Here is a 21,558-nt window from a genome sequence, read left to right as displayed (position 1 = left end):
TACAAAGGTAACTTGTTTCAATAATCTATTCTTAGCAAGCATTGCAAGGTAGAATTAATATACAATAAGTGATTGATTTTAGTAAACATGACATTATTTGGTTTTGTGTTCATTGTTGTTAACTGGAATTGATTGGTTGAGTCTATGTTGTTCACTTAGAGGGCCATAAGAGAAATTGATGGGATCCCCAAGAGAGATCTGGGACAAATGAAGCCTGGCCAGGCTTTGTAGGGCCTCATCTGACTGGAATTACCAATGGGGATCAGCTGGGAAAGCATCGAGATGAAAGCAATGGAGTGGAAGGTTAACAGAGAGAGTGAGCATGGCACATCAGATTGGCTTCCAGTCACCCTCTGGACTGTCTGTAGAAGTCACTTCAGTATGCCATTATTTGTTACAATCTATCTGAAGGTTTAAAAGTAGACGATGTAAAAGCATCACTAAGATGTATTTGACCAACATCCTCTGTTTTGTCATTGGAGCCTTCCTTATCAGGGGCCCAGTGTTACCCTTCCCCCCAGTTTAGGAGGGGACGATCTGGTAATGTTTCAAAACATTTCAAGTGGACTCCAACAAGGTCACAAAGAAACGCTAAGGTAAGAATAAACATGAGTCCAATTAGCTTTTAAATGACGCATGTCATTATTCATTCACCTTTACGGTAAATAAGTCATAAATATACTGTAATACTTAGAATGTATTATTGTTGAGAGAATTGTGTTGTCTTTTTTGTCAACAGAAATTATAGATTAATCTTGTTTAGTAATTATTAATCCTGTTTATTTTATTTAGATTAATCCTACATTTTGTTACATATCCTTGTTCTTTATGGATTATAATACGTATTGTAACTTCAAAAGAAGCCTGACACTTCAAATTGAATATTTCATCCATGCATACATTATGTACTGTATCATAATCATATCTATATTAATAGTCGTTCATATTCTAAATATTTGTTAAATAAAATGTTTTATTTTTACACTTGTTTTTCTGTGAGCAGATGGCCTTAACTGTGCAGGACAGAGCCATTGGGGCCATTATCGGGGCTGCAGTAGCAGATGCAGCAGGTAAGATAAAATGCCTGATAGTATTGATGTAAGAAAAGAATTGCGGCAAATATAAATTCACCATAAACCAAAGTTACATATTACATTTTTGAAGCAAAACAAAGTTAAACAGTTGGATTAAATTAAAGGAATGACTAATCATAAAGATTAATTAAGGAACTTAAGTCCTAGCAAGGGCAAAAGCCATGAAATAATAATAATGAGTTTTGAGGTGAGTTTCAGAACGGTGAATAATTAATAATTTTCAGAGTTTAAAACAGCTCTGCCCTTTATGAAAGACATATTTACTCTACAGAACTTTCAATTTTGTCATTTGTTTTATAAATGATGGACACTGTAGAAAATAGTTCAAGTAAACAGCAAAATTTTATTTGATGGACATTGGAGTGATGATTATTTAGTTTTGTTTATTTTACCATGTAACCTCAAAAGTACATATAGAACATCTTGAGATATCTGTTTGTACCGATTTAAAAACAAACAATGCGCTGCTCTGACTCACTTTGACTAAAAGATTAGCAGTCTCAATAGCTTAAATAAGTCACAAACAATCTTTGACAGTTTCACTATGTTTCTTTCGTTTTCTAAATTGTGTGTCTGTGTTCTCAATTGCAGCCCAGCCCATGCACTGGATATACAATCCAGACAGACTCAAAGAAGTTCTTGCTGACCTGGAACCCACACCAGAGTTTCGTGCAGACTCTGCAAATCCTTTCTACCGCAGGAAGACAGGCGAGCAGACATGCTATGGCGACCAAGCTTACGTCCTGTTGGAATCACTGAGTCAGTGTGGAGGTACACAACTGAGTCAAGCCAGTTTGTCATAGGCTATATTGTCAAAACAGTTTTTATAAAGACATGTGTCACCACCATTGTGCATTATGACGTGTGAAAGTAGGAGATAGGGGTTATTAAAGTCTGTTTTTTTAATGATTCAGCCATTTGGGTGGGCAAAGACTTTAGTCTGTTTGCAGATTTTTTTTGTAAATATTGTACTCTCTAATTTATTCCAGGTGCTAAAAGTTATTAATATTTCCTAATGGAGCCAATCTTAGTACAAACTCAAATTTATGACCAAAAGTCTTGTGGTTGTACAATTTGGACATCTGACTAAGAACTTTTTGGAACGGGATGCCTAGTGCCTTAATGTCGAGCAGGGTTCTGAGGTTCATGTTACAAGCATTGGATGTGCGTTTACTTTCTGGCATTTTCATGGCTACTCCCTTTCACACATCCCAAAACGACGCATTTTAGGTCAATGGAATTATATTGTATGTCCGACGATTTACTGGTGACAGGCCTTTCTCATTTAACAGTTAGGTTCAGGGTGACCTCATCCATGACCCTATTCAGGGCCAACAATAAAACTGGAAATCGTTGGATATTTCTGTAAAGTAATCATATAACATGTTCAAGAAGAAACTGCCATTATGTAGTCAACACTGCACGCCATTAGAGCATTTCAGGAAGCTACAAATAAGTTTTGTTTTTCTCATATTTCGAGGTGTTAATGTGAAAGATTTGACTCAACGCATCTACCAGTTCTTTGGACCCGGAACAGTGTACGACTTGCCTCTTAATGACCCCTACCGCAAGAAAGGAGGTAGAGTACTGTACACGTTCACAGCAGTATGTGTGTGTATCCATCTAATATTAAATTGTTTGTATTACCACAATGTCCTTGCCAGTACACGACAAACACAGAGTTTCACCTACTGCATATCAAATAAACCGCGATTGCTACATATAAATATTCAGAAATCAGATGTCCTTGTTCCTTGTGTGTTACTTTTTATTTTGGAGTAATAACAGCTCGATAATTGGATTGGATTGGATTGGATAACTTTATTCATCCCGTATTCGGGAAATTTCATTGTCACAGTAGCAAGAGGGTGAGGATGCAGAAATAGGAAAGGCATTTCAGACATACCTTATTTTCACGACTATAAGGCGCACCGCATTATAAGGCGCACCCTCAATGAATGACACATTTTAATTTTTTTCCATATATAAAGCACACTGGATTATAAGGCGCCCTGTCTATTTTGGAGAAAATTTAAGACTTTTAAGTGTGCCTTATAGTCGTGAAAATACGGTAAATAGATAGGTAATAAGCAAGTTCATAAATAAGTAAATAAATAAACAAATATATAAATTATATATATATATATATATATATATATATATATATATATATATATATATATACATACATATACATACATACACATAGATGTACATGTATACATATGGTTGGTATAATAAAGCACACCGAGACAATAACTCTACTTCAGAAATTTAGACTACATCCAAGGGCAGGACATATTTTTGGGAGGAATAAATATTTGATAAGCTATTTATTATGATATCAACACAAACAGCATCCTTTGGAGAAATGAATTTGTGCGAATATGAACAAATGCTTACTTTTAACAGGTCCCAAAGCTGTCCTTCCAATTGATGGACCTTGGAGGAATGGAAGCCTCAAAGCTTTCTTCAGAAATGTGGATGCTGGCAAGGAAGAAACTGGTGAAGAATACTACTAATTTTACTCATAATAGTGGATAGGTTGTGAAATGTTTGTATCTGTGTTTGTTTGAGGCTGTGACAAGGACTGCCAAATGGACGGCGTGACTAAATTGGCTCCAATTGTGGCCCTTTATGCTGGCCAACCTGAAATGCTAGAAAAAGTGGAGAAAGTTGTAAGGGTGACCCAGAATGATGATATGTGTGTGGCTGTGACATTGGCTGCAGCTAGGTAAGGAAAAAAAAATCAACAATTTCTTTTCTAAACATTTGGTTTCTCGATGGGGGGAAAGTTGTTATTCACAACCCTTTTTGCCTGTTTTGTGAATGTGGTCAGATTTTTGGAACATTTTATGCTGAATGGTCCAAGTTCTGAAGCTCTGGAAGCGGTTTTGACTCAGTTGAAAGACCCGAAGAGACTGAACCCTCAAGAGCTTGATAATGCAGTTGTTGGTAAGAATTTTTGTCCTTAAAACATCCAGAAGGGCACTCCCACAACAGGCTGTAGGAATGTGCCATATTTAGGGTGATTTCCTCTCCATGTCCAGCCCCATGCTGACTTTTTATGTACAACTTTTGGGATTATTGTTACTTGTTTTCTTTTTTGTTAATTTGTTTTGTTATGCAAAATGTCAGTTTTCAAAAAAATGATCACATGCAGTGGAGGGAGTAAAAAAAAATCTAAAATATCCATTAATAATTCTAAGCTATATGGCAATGGTCATTTTCAACAAATCCTATTGCATATTTATTTTATTTGTTATACAAAATATCAGTTTTCATGAATAACTGTAAAAAAAATGATCACATACAGTGGAGGAGTAAAAAAAAATCAAAAATATCCATTAATAATTCTAAGCTATGTGGCATTGATAATTTTCAACAAATCCTATTGCATATTTCTTTTATTTGTTATGCAAAATGTCAGTTTTCATGAATAACTCTAAAAAAAATGACCACATAGAGGGGAGGAGTAAAAAAAAATCTAAAATATCCATTAATAATTCTAAGCTATGTGGCAGTGGTCATTTTCAACAAATCGTATTGCATATTTCTTTTATTTTTTATGCAAGATGTCAGTTTTCATGAATAACTGTAAAAATAATCACATACAGTGGATTGAGTAAAAAAAACTAAAATTTCCAATAATAATTCTAAACTGTGTGGCAGTGGTAATTTTAAACAAATCCTATTGGATATTCCTTTTATTTTTTATGCAAGATGTCAGTTTTCATGAATAACTGTAAAAAAAATCACATACAGTGGATTGAGTAAAAAATACCTAAAATATCCAATAATAATTCTAACCTGTGTGGCTTTGGTAATTTTCAACAAAACCTATTGCATATATTTTATTTGTTTGGTTATACCCAATCAGAAAATAAAATTAATAGTAAACCATGGCATTTAATATATTTATGCATTAATCCTAATTGAATCTAATCTCGCCATTGAAGGTCAAATCCGCCAAGTGAAGAACAACCTAGGCAAGACATCCCAGGAGCTTATACCCACTTTATACACAAACACTTGAGGTAAGTTAAACATCATCTGATGACATGGGAAACCTCTACCCGCCCCCCCCATGATCCAGCCTTTCATCTCCGCACTAATGATCTCCTTTCAACTCGCTTTTTATTTTCCCCTTCCTACTGTGTTAACAGTTTCAATGTTTACAAGGCTAAAGGTGCAGACATTAAAAGCTCACGTAAAAACTTGTGAACCAGGAGGGTAGTCATGATGAGCGACTAAAATGTTGGTTTTATTCAGCTTTGCCTGGTGCATTCCAAGGAGCGCTACATGGAGTTCTGACATTGAGCCAGTTGGATGAAGCTGTCAGGGACACCATGCGTTGCGGGGGATGCACCGCCAGCCGAGCCTCTTTCATTGGAGCATGCTTCGGGGCACAGGTACAAACAGTGGGGGCAGAAAAAGCTCTACAGATGGAGGTTGTTGCTTTTCCTTCCAGACTGTTTAATATACAATACTTAAAGAGTTCATTTCTTCACGCAAAATAGGTTTAACATCACAGCTGCCATAAATAAACAGCACTGATAATTACCAAATTCATATCCACGTTTCTATAATAGTTGATACATCAGTCTAAGGTATTTTTAATCCGAAAATACAATCTATACGTTTTGACTGAAAAAAAACCTAATAATATAGTAGTAGTGCAAAAGATAGCAGATTATTTTTCTTGATAAGAAAAACATGATTTTAGTTGTCCAAACTGTGTGGAGTTTGCCTGTTCTACCCGGGCTTGCGTGGGTTTTCTCCGGGTATATTAGTTGATACACCAGTCTGAGGTATTTTTAATGCCAAAATACAATATATACTTTTTGACTGAAAAAAACTAATAATATAGTAGTAGTGCAAAAGATACCAGATTCTTTTTTTTGACAAGAAAAACATGATTTTAGTTGTCCAAACTGTGTGGAGTTTGCCTGTTCTCCCGGGATTGCGTGGGTTTTCTCCGGGTATATTAGTTGATACACCAGTCTAAGCTATTTTTAATCCCAAAATACAATCTATACTTTTGACTGAAAAAAAACTAATGATATAGTAGTAGTGCAAAAGATACCGGATTCTTTTTCAAATTTAGGAGTTTGCCTGTCCTCCCTGGGCTTGCGTGGGTTTTCTCCGGGTCTTCCGTTTTCCTCCCACATCCTAATCTCATGCAAGATAGGCTGGTTCAACACTCTAAATTGCCTCTAGGTATGAGTTTGAGCGTGAATGGTTGTCCCCCCGCCTCGTGCCCGAAAGTCAGCTGAGCTAGGCTTCAGCACTCCCCGCGACCCTTGTGAGGATAAGCAGTTCATAAAATGAATGAATTAATGAATGAATGTTCATAAAATCGACAAGCTGTTGAAAGATCTGCCCTTTTTTAGTGCTGGCAAAATTATACTCCAAATCTAGTGTGTCAACCCCGCCCCCTCCATAAAATAACAATAGCAAAAACATCCTAAATCCCTATCAAAATATAAAACTTTTTCTCCACCCTCACACCCTAAACATCAATAAATCATTAGTGTGTCAATTCTTGACCTTTTCAACTTCCTAGTAACACTCATCCCGGAAAAAAACCCACCCCCTCACACACACACTGAAGCCCTTACTTAATTCAGTATTAAAACTAAAAACCTGTTGTAGAATTTTAAAGGCTTTTCAGTCTGGACCCTCTTATCTAATAGGCAATACCTTTCTAACAGTTACCTCCCCTTTGTGAATATGGAGATGTGTGTTACATCAATTGCCATGCTTTTACGATCTGAAACAGAGTTTAAAAAGGGCAAGGTACAAATTCTCCATTGAGGAAATACTGTCAAAAAGACAAATACATCAGCTTTTAAAGGGAAAGGCATAAGTGTTCTATCTGGGAAAGCCGCCAAACTGTGAGAGCTGTGTTTGAATCTCATATTTAGAATCAATTACTTGATAGGGGACATAATAGTTATCAATGTAATGGCAGTAAATTGAAACATTCTGTTCTGGGCTCCATACGTGCGTACATATAGTAAATCCAATGGTATGATTTGTAAGAGTAAACGCTGATCTGGCTTGCATTTCAGCTGTGGGAGTGTGTAGGCGGGATAGCGAGAGCTGCGTCAGCTACAATGACTTCATAGCAGCATGACACTGTGCATCCTGCCAATACATTCTGCAAAGGAAAGGACACACAGTCAACAAAGGACAATAATAGGCAAAACCTAGAATTTTGTGTTCTCACTTCTTTGGCACTTGGTTGTTCCTTGCAAAAATAAAACAAATTTTATTCCTTTCTAATATCATACTTTAATATGAAACACAGTCTTGTTATCCATTATGCTGGTTGACTTTTAACAGTGTTGACTGACATTCGTCACAGTATAAATCACAGAAATAAAGATTTAAATTGAACATACAATGATTCAAGTCACTTTTAACCTTCCCAAAAGTCGTGCAGTTTTTAAATACAAACTTTACAAACAAGCTTTGTACAATTCAAATAAAATAAATCTAAGTACCCTTTCAAAATGCCTGACACACATAAACGTGTTTGTAGAGCAATATTGGCAGTGAAGTATTATAGGAATTACTAATGTTTTTCTCTGAATATGAAATATTTTTAACTTAGTAGGTTTTTATCTTAAAAAAACATTGTGCATCATGGTTTTTCCATCAGTAAACATATACATTCATTTTCCGTACTGCTTATCCCCACATGGGTCAAGTGGGTGCTGTAGCCAATCACAGCCAAGTGTGGGACACTCTGAATGAGTTCCCAGCCAATCGCAGGGCGCAAAGAGACAAACAGCCATTCACACCCAAACTTATGGTCAATTTAGAATCAAAATTGCATGTTTTCGGGTGTTGGAAGCAACCGTAGTTGGGAGAACGTACAAACTCCACACAGGAAGGTCAGAACCGGGAATTGAACCCTTGATCTCAGACCTGCGATGTGAACATCCTAATCATTTGTTCACCGTACTGCCCATCAGAATCCATTATTTGAAAAATTGAATGAAGTAATTATGCATAGCATTAAATTAATTTGTATAAGTCAGTGAGATGATTTTATAGTGGTAAATTCAATTAATTTGGTGTAGGAAGTGGGTTTGATTCCCACTCAGTGACAGTGTGGGTGTGAGATTGAATTGTTGCCTGTCTCTTTGAGCAATGTTTAATTATCTTTTTCAGACTGGTCTCCAAGGAATCCCAGAGCCTTGGAAGAAGAAGACGCTCAGATATGCTCCCATGCTCGAGCTAGCTGAAAATATGTTCCAAAAAACTGCATAAATTGCAGTTAATCTTAAGGATTTCCTTGTATTAGCCGCTAATATGAGATATATGCAGATGGCACCTTTCAGTCCTATTCATGAAAACTGCCCTAAAATTGCAGATGTGCTTTGAATGACAATTTATGACAGTCTTGTTTTAAATGCCTTAGACAGAATGAGACTTGAATCAGTATGTTGTGTCAAAGTTGCATTATGCAAGAACCAGGCAGTCTTTGCCAAGTGCTTAAGATGAGTAAGAACATAAGAGTGCTGTTAAAAAGTAGTTGCTAATAAAAGACAATGTTACTCACATTTGCAAGATGGGTTAATTAAAGTTCCTTACTACAAGATGAATAGATGAGGGTTCTTGAGGTCTGGAAACATGATGTTATTTTTTTCTTTTCGTTTTTTTTGCTGATGTGAAGAATTTATTTGGTTTTCTTCTTCCCACTCAATGGAACAAGCTTCGTTCTTGAGAAGTGAAGAAGCAGATTTACTACTGGAACAGCTCGAGACAGAAAATAATGCTTCCCTCAACGGGGTTCTTGGTTTCTAAAAAAATGCTGACTTCTTTATAATTTAATTTTTAGCACTTGCCATAACATAGTTAAATTTGAGACATCCAAAATCCTCATTTCTTTTTTCATCAGAGATGTAAAAAAAAGTATATATATATATATATATATATATATATATATATATATATATATATATATATATATATATATATATATATATATATATATATATATATATATAGTATGTATTTTTTTCTGTAAATTCCATGCCAGCACAATGAGAATAATAATTTAAAAAACATATAGAATGGTCACCTCTGTGTGACCCCAAGACATAAGAAAACCTGCTGATGAAAACTCTTCTACACCATTGTTAAGTTGAGGTGGGTAAATGGGTCACGGCTAAGCATGCCTTACTTAACTAACAGAAGGGAAGCCATTCCATTTCCATTTTTCCCTCTGCCTGACTTCCTCCCACACAGCAGGTAACTGTGCATGTCTGGCATAATTATATCCAGACCTGAAGAGTTGTTTTCCCATTCTGTCAAAGTCCACTTTCATGAGAGAATTTTTTTAAGAAATAAAAAAGAGACGGTTGACAAATATATATCATGAATCGGAAATATCGCCCTGGTTCTTACGTCAATTTCTTTGTAATTCACAGAAAACTCCACCCTTTCCATGAAATCTGTCATCGACAATGTAGTGGATTAGTTATTGAACCATTTTTAACGTTCTGTATAGTTTGGAATGGAGCCCTGATAAAAAAAATAAAAAATACGTCAACTGACATAGGAGAAACAAGCCTCCTCCCACTATTCCCAAGTGACTCCACCACATGGAGTTCATGTCAGTTATTAAAATACTGTGTTTTTGATTGTTGTCAGTAGACAATATTTTGTAGGAGGGAAAATGTAAAAGATGGTCAAGCTGAAATCCATTGGCCATGTACAGTCATTGATGTATAAGCAGTCCGATGGCCTATAGGATAACATGCCTGCCTCACAGTTTTGTGGTTGAGCATTTCAATTGTGTTGACTTTTCATGTTCTTCCTGTCATTGCTTGGGTTTCTTCTTTCCACATTAAGTATGTTAGCTATTAATTCATTTATTCAGTCATTAGTTTTCCATTGCACTTATCATTACCAGGGTCACAGGGTTGAAGGAAATGCCTATCACATCTGTGATTGCCCAGGAGACAGTGTGCATCCTGAACTGGTCGCCGACTAATTTCAGGGAACATAAAGGCGTCTTTTACACGCAATCACGCAATAGATACAGATAATTTGATGGGTTCGGTCAAACTAGCATGCTTAATCTAAGAGTGGGGGAGGAAACTTAAACAGGTATGGATGGTATGGTATAATTGTATTAATTTTCTTAATATAGAGCTTATGGAAAATATAGAATTGTATATCACAGGTATTATTTATTTATATACGACACAGGGAAAAAAACTCAGCTCTTTTCCAGTATGTCTACTATCAATTTGAGATTTTCCTTGGAAATTTATTGTCATACCTAATTAGAAAATACCGTGTTATTACACTTCTAACATAAATCATTTTCCAACAATTTCAGATCATTTTTATCAGCTCGAATTAATAAATTGAAACGTATTGGTATACTCATAAATCGTTAAAATTTTACTTATTCAGATTCTAGTTGAATGAAAATGTGATTTATAAACAGCAACAAATTGAAAAACTATGAATGTGAAGTCGCCTCAAGACCGCATGCGCAGTATCAGCCCAACTACTTTGCCTGGAGAGGGAACTCTCTTGTTGTTGTTGTTTCATCTTTGTTACATTCAACAGCTGGGTGGAACTCCCGACTAAGAAATTGGTTCTGTGACGTTTTCAAAGAGATGGAAGTCGGACTACCTTGAAAAGAGCATAACATAGTATTATTAAGATTCAATTATTCCAATTGTCATGGATTTTAATGTTAAGCGTTTAGCTGCAGACGCGGGTACCTTCCTCAGCCGTGCTGTACAAGTAAGTTTAAAAGGTTTTGCTGGTGAAATTATTGCTATTGAGCTGCTAGCTTATGCTCTTTGATACGCTGAGAAAGCTTCGCAACTTCGCCGTTTACAGTGTTTTATTCAAAAAGTAATACATGATCAATTCGATAATTGTCTCACGCCAACAATGTATGCTATCTTAATATGTAACTTCATGTTTTTGTCGGCATTATTAATAGTAGGTTCACATAAGCATCATAACAGGCCGCTAAAAGTTAATGCTTTGATTAGCTTGACGCATAACGTTTATATTTGTCCAGATGACAAATGAGAGATAAACGTTCAAGTTCCAACAAGAGTGATCAGCATGTTTTAGTCATTTTTTAATGCGTGTTGTTCTGTTAAAAGTTCACAGAGGAGAAGTTTGGTCAGGCTGAAAAGACAGAGTTGGATGCACATTTGGAGAATCTTTTGGTAAGAGCTGAGGCCACCAAACAATGGACAGAAAAGATTATGAAGCAGACTGAAGTCTTATTACAGCCCAATCCAAGTAAGACCTTGCTCATTATTCCTAATTAAACACAATAAAGGCATTTTTTTGTGTTTTGTGCATTGAAGATGAACTCAACATGTGGTATTATTTCACATTTGCAAGCTGCAAGATGGTTGTGGCATCTGTAAATTCAGCATTACACCCTTTTTTCTAGAGTAAAAAAACATCTCACCATTCCACATTTAAGGATAATAAAAAAAATTAACAAGCCAACTGGTGGTAACAGTTGGTCAGCTGGATTTCTTTTACACAACATGTCCAGTGTGGTTTGGAATCAAATTTTAGACTTGAATGTTTGTATTTTTGTTTTGTCATACAGCAGTTGTATGAAATGGCCTGCAGCTATTTTGTGATCACTTATTGAATTTTTCTGTCTGTACCGGGCTGCATAACTTTTGTCTCATGACCTTGTAATTGAATTTCCCCTGTAATTCCAGATGTCCGACTGGAAGAATTTGTGTATGAGAAACTGGAAAAAAAGGTCCCAACGCGAATGAACAACTATGAACTATTGGGCCATTCCATGATTGATTCAGGAACTGAATTTGGTCCTGGGACTGCATATGGTGAGTATATGGTTACTATACCTGTACTCATTGTAAATGTTTTGTATATTCTCCAAAGACAATGGTTGGCCTGTGTTATAGCGCTAGTTTCTAGATTGTACCATCTCCTGTCCAGGCAATAATGGGAGTGATGTTTTGTTTGTGCTGCTCACTATTGTAGGAAATGCTTTGATCAAATGTGGCGAGACCCAGAAGCAGATTGGTGGCGCAGAGCGAGAGTTAATTCAAAGTTCTGCCATCAATTTCCTGACCCCTTTCAGGAACTTTCTGGAAGGGGACTTCAAAACAATCCTGGTGAGCTGTTACTAACAGTGACTTGGTTCTTGTGGCTTTTTCTATCTCAACCTATTTGTTTAAAAATATGTCTTATCCCAGTTCTAGTTTATTTTTATTATAACTATTTCCAAAAATTACCCTTATTTGTCAGCCATATTTATTTTTAATTCTTGCAATGTTGAAGAATTTGCTTGTAGTTTTTTTTGTATATTTATTTCATTTACTAATTATTTTTTTGGTCATTTTGTCTACTGTTTGAAATATTGACCATGATACGTATTGTAGAATAATATATATTTTTTTAATTAAACAAAAGAATCGAGAACGGACAATATAAGGATATAAGGAGGAAAAATATATATATATTTTTTGGCCTGATAGCCACACCCTACTTTGCACTAAATACATATGCCATCTTATTATCATCCATTTTTACTTGAAAGTGTCCATCTTTTTTCCCCTGACATTCTAACAATGGTCACATCCATGTGGATAACATGACTTGTGGGAAAAACGACATTTTGAGGCATAGATTTTGTCGACATATTTTAGTTTCCTTATCTAATTTAGTCACATTTTTGCAATAGTTAAAAGCAGCCTCATCCTAGCTGCTGGTCAACTGTGAATTGGGTTACAATTTTGAGAGAAAACAATCTTTTAGTGGTAATATTTTCTGTATTATACTAAGTGATAGTTAGCCACCCCAATATAAACATTCATAAACGTAAGGTGAAGCCTCTAAGACTTCAATATCTATGCAATATAAGAAATTAGCTGTAAAATTACTATTATTAATAATATAAATGGTATTTGCTGAGATCTCACAAAACATTTCTTGTGATGCTAGGCATCATAATGATTTGACATTGAATAATTTTTCCTGTCCTTTTAATTCCTTAGTTTGTTTTTTAAAAAGATCTTGGAATTTAGACTGGTTGTATTGTTTGTTATACTTTTGAATAAACCCATTTACACAATGTTGACATTGGCTAGACCAGGGGTGGGCAAACCGGTCCTCGAGGGCCGCTGTGGGTGCAGGTTTTGGTTCCAACCGATCAGGAACAGACATGTTGACCAATGAGATTTCTGCAGAAAACAAGAAGCACCTGACACCAATCCACTGATTGCGATTGTACGACATCAGATTGGTGAAAAGGTGTCTTCTTTCTGGGTTGGAATGAAAACCCCCACCCACTGCGGCCCTTTGTGGAATAGTTTGCCCACCCCTGGGCTAGACTATCATGAGTCCTCCATGTTTGTAACAGGAAAAAAATAAATATAACTGCAGAATTGTTGAAAATGTGTTCGGTAATGTAAGCATTTACTGCATGTTTATGTTCATATTTTGTATCTAGAAAGAACGGAAGCTGCTGCAGGTCAAGCGGTTGGATCTTGATGCAGCCAAAACAAGACTCAAGAAGGCCCGCATGACTGATGCTAGAGCTGCCGTATGTATTTTTAGTCCATCTCTCTTTCGCACCTTGATTTTAAACAATATTCACCTGTCAATAATGTTTCTATAAGGTATGATGTAATATCCTCTGTAAGGAAAAAAAATATTCAGGTCGTCTGCAGTTTTTTTTAATGAAACACCACATGACTTCCTTTTTCTGGCCACCAATAGCAACTTTTTAATGATAACTTTAAACATAATTAAAATTATTTACAGATAATAATGACCAACTTTGGTGAATAAAGAAGCAAATTGATTAAAAGACAAACAAAAAGCATTGCATTGGTATGCCACTGGTCATTATTTCGCAAATTATGAGCAAAAATATATTTTTTAATTTGTATTTTTTTCCCCAATCCTCTCTTAGCTGTTTTGCATGTAAATTCCTTCTACCATAAATAGTAACAGAGGAACAAGGCCAGAAGAGTGATGGGGGCAATTACATATTCACAGCATATTGTCATATGGTGTTAGTATCATGAAGACTGGAGACTTCTAATTAACAAAATGAAAGCACATTATTGATTCTTTTCACAAACATTTTATCTCCATCTCAGCATGTTCCTACACTAATTATCATGATTAGATTAGATACCTATATTCATCCCGTATTAGGGAAATTTCACTGTCACAGTAGCAAGAGGGTGAGAATACAGACACAGGAGAAGACATTTTAGACATAAATAAATAGCTAATAATAATTAATAAATAAATAAGCATGGCTCATGAAATATATATCATATTTTAGGGGGTTATAAAAGCAAATAATCTGTGAAAAATATAAAAAATCAAGCTGCCTTTAGTTTTATTAACATTAATTTAGATCTGTATATGTAATATAATAATGTAATTAAATATGTAAGGGTTTCATAATCAAAGAGGGATACTATAACATGGTCCACGACCTTTTGTTCACAACTTATGTTTCATTGCAATATTTTGTGAGTGATGCACGCTTTAAATATTCAAATTAGTTGTCATATTTTCAGAGTTATAATATTACATTAGGTTTTTATTTCGAACTTAAAGAATTCCACTATAATATAAATATAATATACACACACACACACACACACACATATATATATATATATATATATATATATATATATATATATATATATATATATATATATATATATATATATATATATATATATATATATATATATATATATATATATATATATATATATATATATAAAATATATTAGATTATATGATAGTGGAATTCTTTAAGTTCGAGATGCACTGTTAAAATTCACAACTCTGTTTATTTAGGGCAACCATGAGTCGGCTTCTCTAACCCCATACCAACAGCACCCCACCTCCCTCTGACAGCGCAAATTAGTTCTAGTGTTAATGTTGCCTGTGAATTACATGGAATGCAAAAAAAAAAAAAACAGTGTACAGTGATAAGAACTTACCTTTATTTTCCTAATAGGGCCAAATGTGTGAGGAAATTACATACCCAAACCCGGAAATCCATGCTTCTTAGATTTTAGTTCAACCAAGAAGATCCTCGTGCCTGAAAATGCATTCAAAACAACTGAAATACACATTAGTATTAAATATTGAGAACAACTTGTGGGTTGTGGCTGAAGATGTCTATAACTGGTCTCTTTATGTGCAGTATCCACTCAGTCAGTACACAAGTAACAAAGAAATAAAACTTCCTCTCTATAATTTCATTTGAAAAGAAATGTTTGAGTAGCAATAATTTAGATGTGGGTTTATTATTTTGTTCATGTAATTACGCCTAGGTGGTTTATTCATGATAGTGACATTTTGCCACTCACATGCACACAATGCAATGTCCGTAGCTTACCACAGCTGTAGCTCTAACTTCTGTCACTGTTTTTAAATCGCAAAGCAGCAGATGTGAGCAGAGGAAGTGACAGAGGTGAGTGGAATGTTGCAGCCATGTTTGACTTTGTGGAGAGAAAAAAAGACACTTTCACACACAGTGCATCTCCTCCCCAAGTTAGTCATATCTGCAGGCACACTTGGACTTGTGTCCATCACACAGATAAGAAGCTCAATCTATAATTGCAGTCTTTTCCTCCTGATATCACTCCTCTTGTACTGTAAAAAGTAGCATGCAGGATCATGAAATGCGGTTCACATGTCACTATTTGTAGTTCCTCCTGTTTTGTTCTATTTAGTTATTTTAATCTAAAGTTGTAAAACTTGCAGGCGGTTGGTAAGCGCGTCTGCCTCACAGTTCTGGGATCTAGGGTTCGATCCCAGGTCGGTCCTCTCTGTGTGAAGTTTGCATGTGCCTGTAGTCAGCTTGGATAGGCTCCAGCACCCCCTGCCACCCTTGTGCGGATAAGCGGTTTAGAAAATCAATGAATGAAGGCGTAAAACTCAAGGCCTGTTGCAAGTTTGGTCTTGCCACAAAAACAATTTTAGGGGTTTATAAAAGCAAAAAAAAATCAAGTTGCCTTTACTTTTATTAACATTAAGTTAGATCTGTATATGTAATATAATGATGTAATTAAATATGTAAGGGTTTCATAATCAAAGAGGGATACTATAAAATGGTCCACGACCTTTTGCATTATTTTGTGAGTGATGCATGCTTTTAAATATTCAAATTATTTGTCATATTTTCAGAGTTATAATATTACATTAGGTTTTTATTGCCGTTTATTGAGTTTTCCATTAAAGGGACGATACATGTGTATCTTATCTCGCGTGTCTATGGTTGAGTTGATCTAGAACCATTTTTATTTTTCTCCTTCAGGCAGAACAAGAGTTGAGGATGACTCAGAGTGAATTTGACCGTCAGGCTGAGATCACGCGACTCCTGCTAGAAGGCGTCAGCAGCACCCATGTGTGTAACCCAACTTGCCACCTCAATCTCGGTCACGTAATGCTTCTTAAATTAAAAAAAAAAAGAAATCCGTACATAACTGCAAATGGATAGGCCATAAAGTTGTTGTTTTTTAAAAGAAGTGATGCTTTCTAAGGTGAAAAATGCATTTTCTGTAGTGTAATGGCCTTTAGCAAATTGACTTGATTACTGTCAATGTCTTCTTTTTACACTTAAAAGGTTCTTGAAATGGTAGCATCGTATTAGTTGAGGTAGACACGCCATCAAGTGTGTCCTGACCTTAATGAGTCCAGCCAATCTTTTTAATCTAAATGCTTTTCTGATTCTGTGGGATTAGGCACACCATTTACGCTGTTTGAATGACTTTGTGGAGGCTCAGACTACATACCATGCGCAATGTTACCAGTATATGGTGGATCTACAAAAGCAGTTGGGCAGGTAAACTAATGCTTTTATGGTACCATCTATCATTGAATGTTTTAGGGTTTTTTTTGCAACTCCTGTTTTTCCTCACTTTCTCCTACTAGTTTTCCTTCATCATTCACCAACAACAACCTGTCATCAGCATCGGAAGGGGCGAGCATCTCGGTGCCCACAATTCCAGTGTCGACGTCCCTGTCCAACTCTGCTAGTCGGGGCGGCTTCAGCGAATTGCGTTGCTCCAGTGGCAGCCGCAAAGCGAGGGTGCTTTATGACTACGACGCGGCGAGCAGTAGTGAACTTTCCCTTCTGGCTGATGAGGTGAGTGACTCTTGTTGTGCTCCACAAACACGTGTTACCTTAACTTTCACTACAAGCCCTTTAAACTTGAGTTTTTCAAGCTAAGAATAATAATCGTAATCGGACATGGGCTTTGTTATCATCATTGACTCAACAAACAACAACAAAAAGCCTAATTGTCATCATACCCAGAAACTGTGTATGACGAAATTGGTAGTGCTTCTCCATAAGGTGCGTTTTCTCGGCAAAAGACCCAAATAAGTGATGATTTCGGACTCGTAATTTGGCATTCTGCCGTTATGGATACATCGCATCACCCCCCGAGCGGATTACTTACCTCTCACTGTCTTTCACTTACCTTCAGTCAGCCAGTGAGAGGCAGATCACCGCCCAACGTCTTTTCATATTACCTCACCCCGAAGTTATGACACAGAAGGGATTGTGTGTCGTGTTACCGCAAGTTTAGAGTCCTAATGGATGTGGGAAAAAACTGTCCTTAAGCCTATTTGTCCGTACTTTGTGGGACCTATAGCGTCTGCCAGAGGGCAGCAGCTGGAACAGATTGTGACCAGGGTGGTATGGGTCCCCGATGATGTTCCTGGCTCTGCTGAGGTAACGAGGGCTGGCAATGTCTTCCAGTGAGGGCAGAGAGCAGCCGACGGTCTTCTGGGCAGTGTTAATCACTTTCTGCATGGCCTTTTTGTCTGCTGCCGTGCTTCCAGCGTACCACACTGTGATGCAGTATGCCAAGATGCTCTCCACAGTGGTTCTATAGAAGTTGTCGATGAGTTATTTATTATTTTCCCTTTTGGTGCAAGGGAAATTCAATTTACAAGTCATGTGAAAGGCCACCACAGAGAAAAATCAAAGGGTCGATGCAGTAAGGTACTTATAGACTTGGTCCTAGTCCATTTTTTGTCAAGTTTAGTGTGGTGTGCAGCTGTTTCAATCGCCCTCTTAAAAGGGTAGTCTTTATTTGCCAAGGCTTTTTGCAGCACTGTCCCTGTGACAATTAAACGTAGTAACGCAAGAAACACTGTTTGCAGGTGATTGCAGTCAGCAGTGTTCCAGGAATGGATTCTGATTGGCTGATGGGGGAGCGAGGCAGCCAGAAGGGTAAAGTGCCAATCACCTACCTGGAGCTACTTAACTGAAAAATGAAAATAGCTCACTCAATTTTGGCCTTATGTTGTTGCCACATCAGGATTCTTCCATTTAGTTTCCTCCACTTCCATTCAGTTTTAAGCAAGGCTCCATTTTAATTGGGAATCCTGAACTCGCTGAAGATTAAATCATAGCATTTAAGTGACGGGAGCAGAAATGGAACCATTATTTTTACATGTATAATGCATCACATTTCAATACATACTGCCTTTTTTGATGTTAAGAAATCTAAAATATGTGCTCCAACGTCCCCCAATGTTTTCCATACATTGTGTTTACATTATATTTAGTAAATTATCTTGAGAAAATCTATACGAGCATCTCAGATGGTGGCCTTCCCCTCACCGCTAGCACTGAGTACATAGTAGGCATACTTTATTTTTTAAAAGCACTTAAGGTTGACGTAAAGGGTGTCACTATTTCAAGTCTTACTCTATAAATGATTATTATATCAGGCAGTAATGGATAATTTGAACGTGAATATACTGTATATGAACTAGAGAGCTGTAGCTTTTGCTACATGTGTACAGATATTACATTAAAATGCCATACATGAAATTAGAAGCCAATTAAATACTTTTATTTAAAAGAAAATATCAAAATACTTCATGAAAACAACAATTTATGTTCTTCTTTTTTTCTTCCAATATCAACAATATTGTCAATTCATTCTCTTTTTGATTTCTACATCACTTGATATTTATTGTTAATTGAAAAACTGAAACTTGGAAATTGTCAATCCAAAGTTGTTATGAGATTGAGTTGTTACTTTGTGTGTTATTTGCAAAAGATTAGTTTACTCATACCATGCTTTCATAGTGATGTGAAATGATGAGTAGAATGGCAAAAAAACGGCTTATCGTCAAACCTGAATTCATTCTCAACACAAAAATAAAATTGTTGCCTTTACTGTGTGCAAGCTTTAAACATAACCCAACCCCCATTTCATTTTTAATACGCTTTGTAATGTGAATACATTAAAAAGAAGAATAAACAAGAATTGCTGTTCATTGAACTACTATATTCATGTTTGAAATCCCCCAATATGATGTTGGCAAAATGAGCCAGCAGATGGCAGAACAGTACTTTTTCTTTTTGTGCACAGCAGTAGGTAGTTCTGCAAAATATGACATCCCAAAAATATTGTTCTCATGAGTGATATCACTTGTATTATTTATTTATTATTATTTTTGCACTGCTTCAGCTCACCAGAAATGTAAATAATATTGATACAAGTAGCTAATCCAAGCATAAAATGACATGCAAAGCACAGAATCCACTAATTAAGTTCTGCCATTTATTGGAAACACTAAATATTTACTCTGCAATTTGCCTCGTTACATGCCAAAATTTCATCTGCGGCCCAAAATATTCTCCCAGTAAAATATAAACATTACAAATTAGGCAAAAATTCAAGTTTTACTAATATTTTGTAGGCTACATTGCTCAAATCACAAGCTTTAATTTTCTTCTCTGAGAATTAAAAGAATATTCTTGCATTATCTGAAGTTTGTGTTCACAGGGAAATGCAGGTGACAAGATGTACTGTTTCCTCTCGAGTTTCAGACCCCTAATGTGTGCCCACTGCTAGCCCTGCAGCTTTAATGCCCATATCTGTGAGTCCAAAAATAACACACACACGCACACACACACACACACAAAGGCCCAGAAAATCATACAAAACACTGACCTACTTTGAAAGACCTGTTCAATGAATTGAAGGCAGATTTACCAAAGAGGCCAAAGAAAGTACCCGGGACTATTTTTTGCAAATTATGCTAGTGCTTTTGTGGCAATGTGAGCCAATAAGATGATTTAATTTGTTAATGTGTTAGTCCCAATTCAGTTAGGGTATTAAAGTCAGGCCATGTTTACATTCAACCAATTACCAAACTAGGTTTTTGATTTATAACCTGGAGTATTAAGATTATCTACTAATTTTCATGAACCTAAAACACTTCCTGTTTTTCAACATCTTGATTAACCCTTTTCTAAGTAAAAAAAAAAAAAGGTGATGTGCACCTGCTATTGGAATATACTATTTGAAAGTACCAGTTATACTTGGAAATGTCTTTTTCAAAAGTGCGTGTTTCTGAGAAAGAACAAACTGAGAAACATGAATTTCTTACACCAGAAGCGGGACCAAAAGTACTGAGTTCTTGAACTCAACTATGTGTCACCAAACTTTTACTTTTGAATCAACAATGCTCAAGAAACACAATTTCTAGAAAGTGTACACTCATAGATAAGAACCTTGTTTTTCATTTTTATTCGCAGACCCAAAGCAATAGAAAATGTGAAAATGGAACATTAGTTGCACAATCCTCTCTCAAAATAATGCAACTTCACATCTGGCACTTCCTTATTTTCTGCTCGCCAAAAATATCTGGGCTATGATTAAAAGCATGTGGCTTGTACATTAATTACCAATAATTAATAATTGAAACAAATCAGGCAGAATATGATGTTGGATTTAGTTCTCAATTGTGGCAAACTGACTGCTCCACAAACTAATTAGTGTTTTAATCACATTAATACAAACCTTTTGATTATATACAGTAGATGCTGTTTTTTATAATCTTTTTAATAATTCCTTATCAGTGGATTCTGTGTTTTTTTTTTACACACGCACAATAACAATCGGTGTGGAGTGATCCAGTATTCAGAATCCCTTCTGAGATGTTTTTCTTCAACAAAATGATCTGCGTGCATCCGGTCTTACCCAATACATTCTCCATGTGACCCGATGCTTCATCTCCTTCATTTGAGCAAGACATGTTAAGCCTCTTACTGTGTGAGTCAGACCACTTTATTACCCTTGAGCACAGTTCTCCAAACATTTTGTCCTGAGGAACAACATACAAAAAGACTAAAGAGAGCTACTTTCATTCATTCATCTTCCTCGGGAAGGTCGCATCCCTCTTAACTATGGGCAGGTAGCGGGGTAAATGTCAGGCATTACCCCCCAAAACTCATTGCCAGATAATCCCAGAATGCCACTTTTGTCACCGTATTTATCAAGCAATAACATGCTGAGATTAAACAAGTTTTGAATTATTTTTAAACGTACATAAAACAACTTTTTATATACAATACATTCTAGTTACTAATTTTAGATAAACTTATTTCATCACAGCTTGGTATTCTAAA

At 36.0% G+C, this 21,558-nt stretch overlaps 2 protein-coding genes across 3 annotated transcripts; both read left to right on the top strand.

The window, feature by feature from the left end:
- LOC144091797 (crystallin J1A-like) lies at window positions 1-8,668 on the top strand. Its single transcript, XM_077624440.1, has 10 exons — window positions 1-596; window positions 1,004-1,070; window positions 1,686-1,865; window positions 2,575-2,673; window positions 3,507-3,599; window positions 3,672-3,828; window positions 3,934-4,049; window positions 5,054-5,131; window positions 5,367-5,506; window positions 8,277-8,668. Exons 2-10 carry the CDS (start codon window positions 1,004-1,006, stop codon window positions 8,373-8,375), a joined length of 1,029 nt encoding a protein of 342 aa, XP_077480566.1. The 5' UTR covers window positions 1-596; the 3' UTR covers window positions 8,376-8,668.
- Window positions 8,669-10,615: 1,947 nt separating this feature from the next.
- Window positions 10,616-20,785, top strand: sh3glb1a (SH3-domain GRB2-like endophilin B1a). Of its 2 annotated transcripts, XM_077624718.1 has the most exons (10): window positions 10,616-10,871; window positions 11,246-11,387; window positions 11,828-11,956; window positions 12,117-12,250; window positions 13,588-13,680; window positions 16,435-16,524; window positions 16,862-16,962; window positions 17,052-17,265; window positions 18,291-18,360; window positions 19,931-20,785. In XM_077624718.1, exons 1-10 carry the CDS (start codon window positions 10,809-10,811, stop codon window positions 19,942-19,944), a joined length of 1,050 nt encoding a protein of 349 aa, XP_077480844.1. In that variant the 5' UTR covers window positions 10,616-10,808; the 3' UTR covers window positions 19,945-20,785. The 2 variants fall into 2 exon arrangements, with proteins under 2 accessions (XP_077480844.1, XP_077480843.1); XM_077624717.1 differs by lacking the exon at window positions 19,931-20,785 and having other exon boundaries at window positions 10,618-10,871; window positions 18,291-19,431.
- The last annotated feature ends 773 nt before the right edge of the window (window positions 20,786-21,558 follow it).

The sequence above is a fragment of the Stigmatopora argus genome, chromosome 17 (assembly GCF_051989625.1).
Source record: "Stigmatopora argus isolate UIUO_Sarg chromosome 17, RoL_Sarg_1.0, whole genome shotgun sequence".
NCBI classification, from domain to species: domain Eukaryota; kingdom Metazoa; phylum Chordata; class Actinopteri; order Syngnathiformes; family Syngnathidae; genus Stigmatopora; species Stigmatopora argus.
The sequence above is the reverse complement of the archived record's forward strand: the minus strand, read 5'-3'. Positions and strand labels throughout refer to the sequence as shown.

What these genes read in the sequence shown, in the direction of transcription:
- sh3glb1a (XM_077624717.1), top strand. Translation starts at nt 10,809, where the DNA reads ATGGATTTTAATGTTAAGCGTTTAGCTGCAGACGCGGGTACCTTCCTC. An exon ending in TCCTCAGCCGTGCTGTACAA is followed by an intron (nt 10,872 to 11,245) that starts GTAAGTTTAAAA and finishes TTCTGTTAAAAG; the next exon opens with TTCACAGAGGAGAAGTTTGG. An exon ending in TGACTGATGCTAGAGCTGCC is followed by an intron (nt 13,681 to 16,434) that starts GTATGTATTTTT and finishes TTTCTCCTTCAG; the next exon opens with GCAGAACAAGAGTTGAGGAT.